The sequence below is a fragment of the Diachasma alloeum genome, unplaced genomic scaffold (assembly GCF_001412515.2).
Source record: "Diachasma alloeum isolate Michigan unplaced genomic scaffold, Dall2.0 Dall_scaffold_00192, whole genome shotgun sequence".
Taxonomy (NCBI): Eukaryota; Metazoa; Arthropoda; class Insecta; order Hymenoptera; family Braconidae; genus Diachasma; species Diachasma alloeum.
Genome location: NW_021680357.1, coordinates 998,361 through 1,012,986, shown reverse-complemented (window position 1 = coordinate 1,012,986; position 14,626 = coordinate 998,361). Strand labels below are relative to the sequence as shown.

At 36.3% G+C, this 14,626-nt stretch overlaps 1 protein-coding gene across 1 annotated transcript in view; it reads right to left on the bottom strand.

Moving 5' to 3' along the window:
• Positions 1–10,472, bottom strand: part of LOC107048387 (prominin-1-A) — an 18,996-nt gene extending 8,524 nt beyond the window's left edge. The window contains exons 1-7 of the mRNA XM_015271535.2: positions 10,382–10,472; positions 7,981–8,036; positions 7,691–7,863; positions 6,487–6,674; positions 6,116–6,211; positions 4,185–4,387; positions 2,306–2,441 (exon numbers count right to left, since the gene is read on the bottom strand). Coding sequence (XP_015127021.1) covers positions 2,306–2,441; positions 4,185–4,387; positions 6,116–6,211; positions 6,487–6,674; positions 7,691–7,863; positions 7,981–8,036; positions 10,382–10,472 — 943 coding nt within the window. The remainder of the gene's footprint in view (positions 1–2,305; positions 2,442–4,184; positions 4,388–6,115; positions 6,212–6,486; positions 6,675–7,690; positions 7,864–7,980; positions 8,037–10,381) is intronic.
• Between the last annotated feature and the right edge of the window lie 4,154 nt (positions 10,473–14,626).

Genomic DNA, 14,626 nt, shown 5'->3' with positions numbered 1-14,626 from the left:
GGGGGGGAGGGGGCATTTGACCACCCTTGATTTCATCTGCTAACGTAACTGAACAAATAGACGTATGTGTATTCATGCTGAGAGGACAAAAGTGATGATAAAATCGATTCATTAAACTCTCAAGTTGTGATAGCTCCGATCGTTTTCCTTCCACTGTACCACCAATGGGCACTTGCAGCTTGCCAAGACACTGCCGCTGACCTATTTTTTGGGGGGAAAAGTTGTCTGACGCCTTTGGGCGGCACCTTATCGCCTTTCTTCTCCGCAACTGAGAGACAATGCCGCGGGCTTGGGATCATTGTTGCGTTAATTTAATCTTTGTGGGAGGGAATGGGATTGTGGTCAGAGCATTACGGGGTGAAAGGGTGGATAAGTGGGTTATTGAGTATTGAGGATTTTCAAGTGGAGATTTGCAGGAATGAGTAGGTTTCTTTTAGTAGATAATTTGAGCTGCAAGAATCTCAATCCGTGAGAGATCACGCTTTCTTCAGTTTTATCATTTCGGTTATTTTGGTAAAACTAGCGGTGATGCCCTTTTTTCTGTGAGATTGAATATTCCTTTCTTCAATTGATTGTTTTAATTCTTGTTACAAAAAGCAGTAGGATGAGCTGTTGAATTTTCATATTACAATGAACGATTTGCTCATGTTCTAATTCCTATGCTCACTGAATAAGATTTTAATCATAATTACAATTCAATTCCTTCTAGAACACACTAGAGTGCGAATTTCGAGTTGGAGTTCGATGTTTGTTGATACTCTGGTAAAAGTGCGTGCCCACACTGTTATCAATTTTTAGTTAGTTCACACGGTAATTCAATTAATCTGTTGTTCATCTCATCAATATAATTCCGTGCTTAGAAAATTGTCATCTCGTGGTTTCAGCACCAAATTGAAAACTAAAACTTCATTTGGAATATTGAGTCACAGCTTCTTTTTATTCATATCAGAAATTTTGTATTTGGATATTAATATTATTTGTTCAAAGTGAAAAAATCGATCATCATTTTCACTATATTGCATTCAGATTCTCCTATCCTTAACGTCAAAAATGTGAGACAATCTCATAATTCTAGCTATTAATTCTAATCAACTTTGTTCGAAGAGAACCTTAGTAAACGCAATGTTAAGAAAGTAGAATTATTCTATTTTCCTCTGACCTAAATGATTTGGACAATTATCATTCGTTTGGCATACGGGTTATATGGGGGTCATCTTCTACAGGGTATGTTTGGTATAATCCACCTAATATACCAAACATACACGAGGAGACTGGGGGTAAGCGAGCGAAGCGAGCGAGGGGGCCAAGCCCCCCGCGCTAGGCGAGCGAAGCCAGAACTCACGACGCAGACGTGGTTGATGAAGAGTCACAAAAAAGAAATATTAAAAAAATGATTGATTACATATCAGTAGCGAAGCGGTAAACCGGGTCAAGTCGATTTTGACTATTGGCCAGTTTTTGACGAATATCTGGGAATCTAAAAGAGATAGGAAAATTTTTGTTATGACCTTTTTTGTAGAGCCAACTGAGGGTTATAAAAAAGGTAATGAGCAAAATTTTGCTATCTCTCTTAGATTCCGAGATATTTGTCAAAAAATGCCCAAAAGTCAAAATCGACCTAACCCGGTTTATCGCTTCGCTACTGATATATTCGAATTTAATCGAGAGTCCTTTGGTGTTAGGTTACCATTGACCACCAAACAATTTGGAATCACCCTCTGCTTTCAGAATTCAATTTTATTTATATTTCCTCGCCAGCTTAAATTTACTGTCATATGATGGGTATGGGGGCATATGGAGTTATATGGGGGTCATCATCTATATAATCCACCAGATATACTAAACATACCCGAGGAGATTGGGGAGAGCGAGTGAAGCGAGCGGGGGGGCCAAGCCCCCCGGGGTAGGCGAGCGAAGCGAGAACACACGACGAGGACGTGATTGGTAAGAGGCCCCAAAAGAAAATATAAAAATTATTGATTACGTATATTGGAATTTAATCGATGGCCTTTGAGACTGAGGTGGGGTGAGCGAAGCGAGCGGGGGGAGGGGCTAAGCCCCCCGGGGTAGGCGAGCGAAGCCAGCAGAGGGCAGAGCCCCCTAGTAATAAAATAATTCCACAAAATATCCCTTTAAAATTCAATTTAGATCCTCAAAACAGATCCCTTCAGGCTCCAACAACATATTATTGAAATCTACCTGATGAAAATACCGTCAAGGAATTAATTATCCCATTGCAATGTCCTACAGCCTCGCTAATACCTTTGAAATGCCAGCCCTATTTTGAAATGAAAACTAAACTTACAATTCCTTGCCTCGAGTGTTCTCCGTGCAATGTAATGCGGCACGTAAAGGTACTCCCCCCGTGCTTGACGTCCAGCCTCAGTTAAATTGTCCTGACTGACTTCACGTAGACGCAGTAGCCTCTCGTCTCTAAGTAACTTGAGAAACGAAACAAAAATGTGCCTGATTGCAATCGTCTTTGAAACATATATCTCCCAGTGACTCTTGTTCAATTGCCACTGACGGTTAAATATAGCTTCACCCTGTACTCGCCCTTTTCAATGCACTTTTTTTATTTTTTTATTTTCGTATAAAAGTTATTTGCCCCAAGCTGCTTGGGGTGAAAGCTAGGATTGCTTTCCTTTAATTGTTTTGGTCTTTCGAATGGAAAAATACGAGAACACCTCAAAACCTAGTTGATTAAGAAAAAATAGAAAAATAATAATAAATGAAAAGGTCCTAACTACCCAGTGCATTCGTGAAAATGGCATCTGCAATGTCAAAAGGGCGTAAGTTTTTTTTTCGTTTCTGTTGCATGAGTTTATCCCCTTAAAAAATGATAAATAATACGAGGGCGTGCCTGGAAATCATCAGTATTAGAAGGACGTATCTCCAGGACATAAGCCTTTTTGATCCCAACCTTTTATGAATCAAGAATTTTTGCCACTAATTAATTCGAGAATATCGGGAGGACGTAAGTCCAACTTGGAATGTAAAGGGCGTAAGTGTAACTTGGAATGAAAAGAACGTAAGTGGTACTTCCGCTTTTTTCATATTTTATATTTTCTATGCAGAAAAATACGGAAATTTTCACGAAAAAAAGGGCGCAAGTGTGGACATACGCCCTTCTCACGTCGGACGTAATTATGACTCGGAATAATAAGGACGTAAATCCAGATTATAATTCAGAGGGAGTAAATCCACTTTAGAATTCAAAAGACGTAAGTCGGACTCTTAACGAAACGGGCGTATGTCCAATCCCAATAGAGTGAAAAAAAAACTACATGAGTTGGACTCACACATTTTTCCCCCCAAAACACATCAATGCATCTTTTCTCGTGTTCCATTTTTCTGCACATAAAATTAGGAAAATTTCCATAATCTAAATAGCACACGTTTGGACATACGCCTTATCACTTCACACGTGGGCAATTATGCCCTTCTCTCAATTACGTCGTAAATACGACGATATTATTGCCAACATTTACGGAATGTTAAAAAATTTTAAAATACCACCTGATAATATCGAAAGGGCGTAAGTCCAACAAGAACATAATTTTAAAAACAACACGAGTTGGACTTACGCCCTTTCAATTCCTCAATTTTTCACAAATACTCAGAACCAAAGGGTCGTAAATGCGGACATACGCCCTTTTAGTCCTAAAAACCCATTGTTTATTTGGAATTACGGTTTTTCACAAATTCAATAGCAAAATCCATATCCGTCTTACTTAGGCCCTTTCAATGCCTCAATTTCTCATAAATACTCAGAATCAAAGGGTCGTAAATGCGGACATACGCCTTTTTAGTCCTGAAAACCCATTGTTTATTTGGAATTACGGTTTTTCACAAATTCAATAGCAAAATCCATATCCGTCTTACTTAGGCCCTTTCAATGCCTCAATTTTCCACAAATAGTCAGAATCAAAGGGTCGTAAATGCGGACATACGCCCGCTTAGTCCTGAAAATCCATTGTTTCTTTGGAATTACATTTTTTTTTCACAAATTCAATAGCAAAATCCATATCCGTCTTACTTAGGCCGTTTCAATACCTAAATTTTTCACAAATACTCAGAACCAAAAGGTCGTAAATGCGGACATACGCCCTTTTAGTCCTGAGAATTCATTTTTTTTCGTTGGAATTACGTTCTTTTCACAAATTCAATAGTAAAATCCATACCCGTTCGAGCCTCAAGGAAACCGTAAGACCAGCTGGATTGATTGTTGCACAGAGAGGACGATCTTGGGGTGCACAACCAGCTGCCAGTGATTCAAGCTCACGTCGCAGCCCATCCGCTTCACGACTCAATCCAGCGCCTAGTTCACGAGCTCGTTCGCCCTCTTTCAGAATGGTCTTTGCACGGCTTGAAAGTTCCTGGCTCGCTGAAAAATGCAATTCAACCCAGTAACACCGGGTGAGAACTTTCTAAGCCCTTATTTTTGTTTCACGATAAAAGGTGAGGGTGCGCCGTTTCGAGAGGTAATAGAATTTTCTTTGACGCGAAAATATACTCAATAACAACGTGGATTTATCGCGAATGGGCCGTCTGGGGCGATAAGGTGTGAAGGTACCGAGTCAAACGATCGTAAATTATTCGAGAAAATGGGATGTACAGGGGTACTGAGCTTCTATCCTTTAATATTGAATGTCTATGAATATTCAAGGCCTTGAGTTACAGTCGTCCTGCATTTCGCTGTATCGCTTGCGGTTTGTAGCTCGTGACGCAAAGTTTTTAATTGAGTGGGGGCGATGTTAAATGGTGACATTTACATTTGAGCAGGACATGAGGAACTACTTACTCCGGAAATCATGCCGCCACTCTATGATAACATCAACTCAAAATCACGTGAAACCATTGAATTCAGGGAAATCACTGGAATGCGCGAAACCGAATCAAATGAAAGCGAAACCCGGAATTACTGGTGTTGTGTGGATTGTGCGAGTAATTCGGCATTTTTAATTGCAAAAAAAATGAGCTCGGCGGAAAAACTACAGATTTTCGTGGAACAGATTTACCGGAGGAAAAAATTTGAGTCCCTAGTTCAATTCTTTTATTAAGCGTTGGCGTCGTCCGTTTTTTTCTCGGGAAATTTGTTTAGCTAAAAAAAGAAGAGAAACGTCGAGCGGATAGAAAAGCGGCGCCGCGCCGCTCGGTGCGAGTGGATCCCTGCCGACCGCACGAGCGACAGTGTTGCTACATTCACTGCCACACTTGAAATACGCGCATAACGGTAGGCGCCAAATTGGCAACAGCGCGCTCAGTTTAACGCAGCGGCGCTGCGCTAACCGCGCGACGGATGAAGGCTGGCGGCCGAGCGCGAGTGATCGAGGGGTAAATTTGGGTTTTTCCAAAATCTTTTTCCGGATTTTTGTTCAATAAATAACCTGTTACGACCATTTAAATTATTAAGCCTCGGTCTATGATTACACAGATTTTTTACATCTAAAATTCATTATTATAATCACATCTTCGCCAACAATTTATTAATATAACCAAATAAGATTTTTTATAAAAATTTATTCATGTCCAACTGTAAGAACCTGTAAATAAGAGATAAAAAATGAATTTTGTTACAAGAAAAATCGAGGCTTAAATGAACATAGAAAAGTAATTTTATGCCTTTGATTCAAGACTGGCGAAGCAATTAGTCTAAACTCGTTGGAATAGTGCGCTTAAATGACTTGTATTTTTCATTTCATTGTAGCCTTTTTCTATCTTTCAATTGTCTTGCCTTACGAGATTGTTAATGAAGATGATAATGATAATTATGATGAAGATGTGTGATGATAATTATGGGACTGATATCCAAAAAAATTGCAGGATACTAATATTGTAAATAAATATAAATATATACTGATATAAATAATAAAAATAATAAATAATTAAATTCAAAACAAACAAAATTATAATAATGTAATAATTCATAAGATTCATTTTTAATAATTATGTTATATTTTGGTTTTCTCTCAGAGGATTTTTGTATCTGAGGGAAATTATAAATTGCTTCATCATCATCATCATCATTATCGGCAGAAAAATGTTTTAAAGGAAGCTAGCCAGCACCGCAAACCGTCAATTACTAAAGCAACTTTGTTAAAAGGCTTCTTACTATTCGAAACTTGAAAAAATATCGCAAGAGCAATCTCCAGTCCAGTTTCCGTTGCCAAATCCACTTGTACGGGTTTACCAAGCAATTCCTCCACATCTAGAAAACATAATAATAATCGCAACTGACTTTATCCGACAGAATGATAGAATGGAATTCATTGATTAGGTGTTGACCGCGTGCGTTCTGACACATCCGTAAAATCCTGGATAAGCGTTGGACACGTGAATTATAAACCTCCCCAGCATCGATTTCGCAGCGGCAATAAATTGGGTCATTGTCATATTTATGATGGAGAATCTAATCGAAAATTTTTCGGATGCGATCACATGGCAACTTTTGTAATGCACTCTTTGCTTGTTTCAATCACTTACTATCTAAATCGGCCATGATGGCCTCGCTGGCGACATCAAGACTCCTCGTGAGACACTTGCGTATGTGGCCGGTTGTGCCTGTATGGTAGTCCCTGAAATCCTCAATAGCTGTTTCCACGACGATTGGTATTTTTGATATTCCGATGTTTGCGGCCTCATTCGAAATAATCATTCCACTTATTCCAATCCTGAGAGCACTTTTTTATTAATATTCGTTCCTTACAAATAGGTAATAAAGATATTCCATGGAATTTTGTTATTCTTTTGTTCTTATATTAATTCATGTCTAAATTGAAGGTAAAATTTTCAAATTGATTTTAATGAAAAAAACAAAAATGATTGAAGAATGATGAATTGAAAATGCGATTAATTGTTTATAATCACATAAATATATTTATAATCATGTAAATGATTTGCTCGTGTTCTAATCCTTATGCTCACGGAATAAGATTTCAATTATAATTACAATTCAATTTCTTCTAGAACACACTTTAGAGTGTGAATTTCTGGAATTCAATGTCTGTTGATACTCTGGTAAAAGTGCGTGCCCACAGTTATCAATTTTTAGTTAGTTCACACGGTAATTCAATTAATCTGTTGTTCATCTCATCAATATAATTCCGTACTTAGAATATTGTCATCTCGTGTTTACAGCACCAAATTAAAAATTAAAACTTCATTTGGAATATTGAGTCACAGCTTCTTTTTATTCATATCAGAAATTTTGTATTTGGATATTAATACTATTTGTTCAAAGTAAAAAAATCGATCATCATTTTCACTATAGTGCATTCAGATTCTCCTATCCTTAACGTCAAAAATGTGAGATAATCTCATAATTCTAGCTATTAATTCTAATCAACAAAGTAGAATTATTCTATTTTCCTCTGACCTAAATGATTGGACAATTATGATTCGTTTATTCATGTTTCATAGAATGGTATTCAATTCTCTTTTTTTCGACGCAAGACGATTGTACTCATGAAAACCGTCTTGCTTTCTCCATTCGTTCGAGATGTCCGCCATTTTCGAGTCTTTTTTATAAAGGATAAACGAAATAATAAAATTGAACAATTTTTCATGTATTGATCCGAACTATTGCAATATTTTGATTGTTTTTGTGCAATCACTTTAGTGATCATCAATTCTCAGATACCTCAGCACCATTCGCAGATCTTGTTATGGACACATGAATGTAACTCACCCAAGTAGTAAAACGAGAATGGACAATAGAAAGGCCAGAAATCCAGGATGCTGCGAGGGTTTATAATCTCTGATTGGACGACAGGCGAGCCAGAGCTCAGTGCCAGGAATCACGCACGCCAAAATACAGCAGACTCCGAGAAGCGAGAGGAACCCGACCTCCATATGCATGGACTGGAACATTTTGATATAAATTTACGTTTATATCTGGATATTCAGGTAAGATATATGTCCACGAAATGTGTGAGTTACCTCTCGGAGTAAGTAAATACAAGGCTGAGTGGGTCTTACCTCAGATATGAGTTTCGATGCTGTTATACGGCCTTCCACTGCGTCTCTCAGCAGATCTAATATTGACCGGAATACGATATTACATTCATTAGATTTTTTTTTTCGTGAAAACAAAACCTCGTTGGTCACATAATAGAGATATTTCGTGGATTTTTTATTATTTCATTCCAAAACGTTTTGTTTAAGATTTTAAAAAATAAATTTTTAGAATGTCCGGATGACCTCGGCAACTCCGAATTGCAGAGAAGTGTGACGTCATTTTTACGGAATAAGCGAAACGATGAAATTGAAGAATTTCTCATTCTTTGAGTTTTCTGTTATCCAAATAATCTATTTCATTAATTTCTGCATTAGAAAAATGTATGAAATATTCCTATTGTTTGGAGAAGTATGGTTCACTCCCTACAGAGAAAAAAGGTGGAGAAAAATTACCGATTAAGTCAATTAATGGTGAATTAATGGTGAACTAGCGAAGTAGATTATATTATCTTATATTAATTTATTTTATCGTTTTTTTTTCAATTTTTCTTTGCGATTAAATTAAATTAAATTTATTGGTTTCTATTCCCATTGTAGTATACAAATTGTGGGAAAAGTTTTTCTCATTTTCGAATGAAGAAATATTTATGTTAAATAATATCCGTATAATATAATAATTCCTCTCAATGAAATCAGATTATGAAAATGAAATTTTTCGTTTTCCTAATCTGATTTCATTGAGAGAAAATTAGAAAACTGCAGGGAGAGATGGTCAGCAAGAAAATAAAAAAAGCGATTTTTTAATTTTCTGAAAAATTTCAAAACTGATTTTTTTTAGATGACGAAAAAATATCAATATGTTTCCTTTCTATGATCTAATTTCAATGGAAGAAAGTGAAAAAAAACATAGATATTGATGAGTAAGAAAATAAAAATTTCGATTTTTCAATGTCTCCGGAAAGTTTTAAAATTGATATATTTTTTCAAATAATGGAAGAATACCTATCAATTCAATTTCTACTCTCACATTTTCATAGAATACATTAAAAAAATAGCAAAGAATAAAAATCGGAGATGAAAATTTTTATCGGATTAATATAATGTAATAATAATAATAGTGAATTTTTCTCCGTTGGCTCAGGAAAATTTACTGACCGTGAGGTTAATTTGCGCCGAAACAGTAAATTTACCCTGCATTCCACCAAAAATTATCCCAGTGAACGTGAATGATTGCTCAATATTACGCATAATTTTTCTAGAACGGAGAATGATTTTTTACCGAACACGTTGCAGTGAATTTTTCGTAACATTTTCTAGTACACAGTTTCTGCATTTCTTATTTGATTTGAACAAGGAATAAACAAATAATTTCATATGTGATTCAAACAGTTATTGTTGCCTTCATCAACAACATATGAGGATAGAAAAACGCAATAACTCATGAGAATACATAAATTAACTTATTTAGAATTTTTTCCGGAAGTCCACAGGGACTTCGATTTTGTAGGAATCTTGGATCGCACGCTAAATTGGTCGACTTGGAATTTTTATTAACTCATTTTTCTCATTTCAGTACCGAAGTAGTCAAACGATTCAAGTCAATTTAGTTTTAGTTCAGTTTTAGAGAAATATTTCCGATTTAAAGGGAAATAGCGAAATTTTCATAATAACCTTTTTTGTAGAGCGTATTGAGTGCTACGAAAAAGGTTATGAGAAAAATTTTGCTGTCTCCCTTAGATTTCGAGATATTCATTGAAAACTGGCCAATAGCCAAAATCGACTTAAACCGTTTGACCACTTCGCTACTGATTTTATTTTCATAATTTCCATTGTTTCTATGTATTCAGTGCTTGGCACCTTTTGTGATTTCACCACTTTTTATAAACACAACGCTTGGACCCTTTGTTGGTGAGTTTTTTTCAAAAATTTATTTTTGTTTTTGGGAATACCGTAATCCCCCCATAAAAAATATATAAAAAATATATACAATAGGGGCCAATTCTATATATTTTTCAAATTTATAAAAAATATATATAAAACGTAGGGGAGGTTGGGGTAAAACGGACACTTTTGAATTTTTAAAAAATGTTAATGGGGGGTTGAAATGTTGATAAAATTTAATAATTTGTTTTTTTTCAATATGAAGAACATATCTTCCCCTTTGTGACAAGTCTAAACTGAGCCCAATTGATCAATTTGTTTCTGAGTTACGAATAATTTTAAAAAAGTCTAAAGTGTCCGTTTTACCCTACCCACCCCTATATTTAATTTTTTTTCATACATAAAAAAATATAAAATCCACTATTAATAAATGGGGCCAATTCAAGATATTTTTTTACATATTTTTCAAAACATAAATTGTTCCGTGTGGGATAACAGCGCAAAAATACCAGCTTAAGCCAAAAAAATTGTCTGTATTTACCCAGTGGAATATCGTAAGGCTGAATGGCAGTTAAAAACTCGTGCAAAAAATCAACCGAAAATAGTTGTTTTTCACCGAGTAAATGGGCCATTTTAAAGCCCTCCTCAGGCGGTGTTTTTGGAAAATCAAGTGTTGGCTTTAAAAGCATCCATTCGTGTGGTAGTGCCAGAGTTTTCGTACGTGTTACGTTCCAAACTGGTGTCCCGTTATCCGTCCAATATATTGCTTCATTTTCGTTGGCTGGAAATGCTGGCTGTGTTGTTGACAAATATTGGGATTGAAATCCTATCGATTCACCCACAGCTATGACCGCAACTGCAACTGTAATTTTTAAGTGTTAAATTGGTGGCTATTGTTTGGTAATTGCAGCATTAATTCCCGGAATTAAAAAGAAACTATATTGTTTCCTCGGAGTTATTGTTTTCAATTACTTGTGAGGTAGCGATTCAGCATTTTGATTGTTGGGAATTTATTTATGATTTATGCTGATGGCGAGCGATAGAGACTACAACTAATTGTGGTGAATGGCGTGGCACAGTCCGCAAACTGGCGATGTACTGAATTCCAGAGGTTTCGTGAAACCTTATTGAGAATTAACTCACTAGTGCCAGACTGGTTCAATCACGTTGGGGGCATGAGAATTCAGGGGGACTGGGGTCGGAGAAAAGAAATTAGTGCTGCGGACTAGATGAGTAAGCGGGTGAAAGGAGGGCAGAAGACGAAAGAGATGCCCTAAAATAAACTAGACCAGGAAGAGTTTAAGAATTTTTAAGTGGTTTTGCTGTTTCTTTTTTTTTATTCATTTTCTACGGTAAAAGGTGAAGTATTTCGTGACGATCGGATGGAGATACTATTTCAAATACTTCGGTATGAATGAATTTCAAAATTAAACTACTCTAGTACTATTTCATTCACGAATATTTCAATTTCTAATTCAAGTGTTATTTTGATATTTTGTAATGTTTGTATTATTCGAACTGTGAATGTCCAAATTTGATTGTTCATTTTAAAACATTAGAAAACATTTTGAAAATTGAAGAAAATAGGATGTTTTTATTGAAGACAAATTTATAAAATTATTATTATACAAATTAAATGCTACGGACAATCATTTCGAATGAAATTTTGCTAAAGAAGAGAATGAAGTCTCTAGGGCCAGACTGGTTCAATCATATTGGGGGCATGAGAATTCAGGGGGACTGGGGTCGGAGAAAAGAAATTAGTGCTGCGGACTAGATGAGTAAGCGGGTGAAAGGAGGGCAGAAGACGAAAGAGATGCCCTAAAATAAACTAGACCAGGAAGAGTTTAAGAATTTTTAAGTGGTTTTGCTGTTTCTTTTTTTTTATTCATTTTCTACGGTAAAAGGTGAAGTATTTCGTGACGATCGGATGGGGATACTATTTCAAATACTTCGGTATGAATGAATTTCAAAAGTAAACTACTTCATGAATATTTCAGTTAATAATTCAAATTATATTTTATCATGTTTTTATTCCTCAAACATTGAATGCCCAAATTTTATTGTTTATCTTCAACCATTAGGAAATATTTTGAAAATAAAACAAATTAAGTATTTTTCTTGAAGAGAAATTCATAGACTAATTGAAAAATTTTAGTTTGCAAGGATTACAATTGTTAATTATTCGCTCGTAAAAATTAAATGCTATGGAAAATCATTTTAAATGAAACTTGAATAACGGAGAAAGATATGAAGAAGAATTGGAGTGAAGTGCAAGTCAAAATTTATACTTCAGTCCATGCAAAACGGTACAAGCAACTTGGATAGAATGAAATAAGAAAGCTGGGGCTCCACACTGAGTCTATTCCGGAGATGAGACGATTGGTACTAGTCGTTGCGTGCGATTCGAGTGATTTTTCAGACGCGGAGATTGTTAGAATCCGGGGTGTGGAGATATTTGACTGGTTCCCGTGCTGTATCGACAGATTTTCATCGAATCAAATGGGATTACCGGGTTGTACTGTATTCGTCTTGGAATATGAATTTATCCTGAGAGGGCGCATCTGTGAAAAGTAACGGGATTGAGGAAAAATGAGAGTTTATGTTTATAGGATTTGAGATTCGAGGGGTTTGCGAGAGCGTGAAATTTGACCCTTGTAAGGGGCTGGTAAGGGTCAACTGCTACGATGACGATATGGGTATAACATTTCATATTTTTGGGATTTTCGGCCCTTGTGAGTGTTCGTAAGGGTCAAACGTGACCATAAAAATTTTCGACCCTTCATAAGGGTTTAAAAAGGGCTTTTTATAAGAGGATTGGTACTAGTCAAAAAACGTGGACAAATGAACTACCTAATACCTTAATTAGGTAACCCCTTAATGGGTTGATAAGGGTCAATTGTGATCATCAAAATTTTGACCCTTAATAAGGGTTTAAAACGGACGTTTTATAAGGGTCAAAATTTGAATGATCACGTGAATATCACGTGTGACCCTTATAACGGCCAAAATTTTGATGATCCCATTTGACCCTTATGAGGTTCACGCGTAATATTCACCTGATCATCAAAATTTTGACCCTTAATAAGGGTTAAGAAAGGGTCTTTCATAAGGGCCGAAATTCATAAGGGTTAAAGAAGGATCTTTTATATGAGTTAAAATATTGATGATCACGTGAATATCACGCGTGACCCTCGTAAGGGTCAAAATTTTGATGATCCCGTCTGACCTTCGTGAGGGTCACACCTGATATTCACATGATCGTCAAAATTTTGAACCTTAATAAGGGTTAAAGAGGATCTTTTATCATTTTGGCCCTAAATAATTTGAAACCTTGTGAGTGTTTCACAAGAGTTAAACATAATCATCAAAATTTTAACCCATAATAAGGGTTAAAAAGGGATCTTTCATAGGGGCCAAAATTAATAATTGTTAATAAGGGTTAAAAAAGGGTATTTCGTAAGGGTCAAAATTTTTATGATCACATGAATATCACGTGTGACACTCATAAGGGTCAAACGGGATCTTAAATTTTGACATTTTGGCATAAATTTGACTCTTAATGAGGATTTAAAAGGGTCTTTTAACATTTTGACCTTTAATAAGGGTTAAAAAGGGTCTTCCTTAAGGTCACGTAGGGGTAAACAACGAGCGGAAAGGCCTTGATATATTCACATTTGAAGTTTATGAGCTTCAGAGTGAGGCCACTATAGGTAAAACTCCGAGGATCGCGACTCTTATGAGAGTCATATAAGGGTCAAAGGAGAAGATACTGTCACATAAAGATTAAAAATGAGGCTCAATATAGGAATATTTTATGGAATTTTATGATCCTTTTATTTTAATTTATGGCAAATTACGTCTACATTCGCAATAAAATTTTATAAACCATTTTTCTTATTTAAAAAAATATGAATTCAAAATGCTCAAATGACCTTGAATGACGTCACACTTTGAATCCAGCAAGGTCATCTTTCGTTGCCTTTGCGTCTCGATATATTAAGTAAATAAAAAAAGTGTAAAATTTAATAAAATATTGTTCACAATATTCATTGAAGAAATTCCCAAAAAAAAACGTATTCACCAATGAAAAATCCGAAAAAGTAAAGGGATCCCCATCGAAGAGTCTTCTCCCAAATCTCCTCGTTCTCGAGATAAATGAACAATTACGAAAAATGTCGGAATTGACATATAACGGTTCACCACTTCTCGCCCGAATTATATCACCCCCATTAATCACTGCCTGTGGTATTTACTTCTGAAACTTCTCGACTCATCTCACTCGATTCCTCGAAACGCTCCTGGAAATGAAATGGGAATTCTTGAAACCCCGATAAGGCTGTTGGTAGCTAAATTAATTAACAACTTGGCTTTGGAATAATGATTTATCGTCCCCTAGCGCTGGGATTTACACCGAGTAAATGGTAATTGGTATTAAAATTAAGTATCCGAGTGTTTCTGGATGCTCTCCAATGTTACAAAGTGAACATTATCGGTTACATGCATATCCATAATCCACATGTGGTCATTATCTCACTGTGCGTTTGGGGGGGGAGGGGAGGGGCGGCTCAAGGCTATTCCTCCCGGCTTCTGACCTCGTGACTGAGGAAGTCAGGGTACGGAAGGGACAGACGAAGGGCGGAGAGATCGGAGAGCGTTAATCCTGATTCAACACGGCCAATTCTACCAATGATATTGGCATTCCACCGTGCATTGCAATGAAATTAAGGTATTAGGTAGTTCATTTGTCCATCTGTTGATGCTGAGCGGGGGTGGGGAGGGGGGG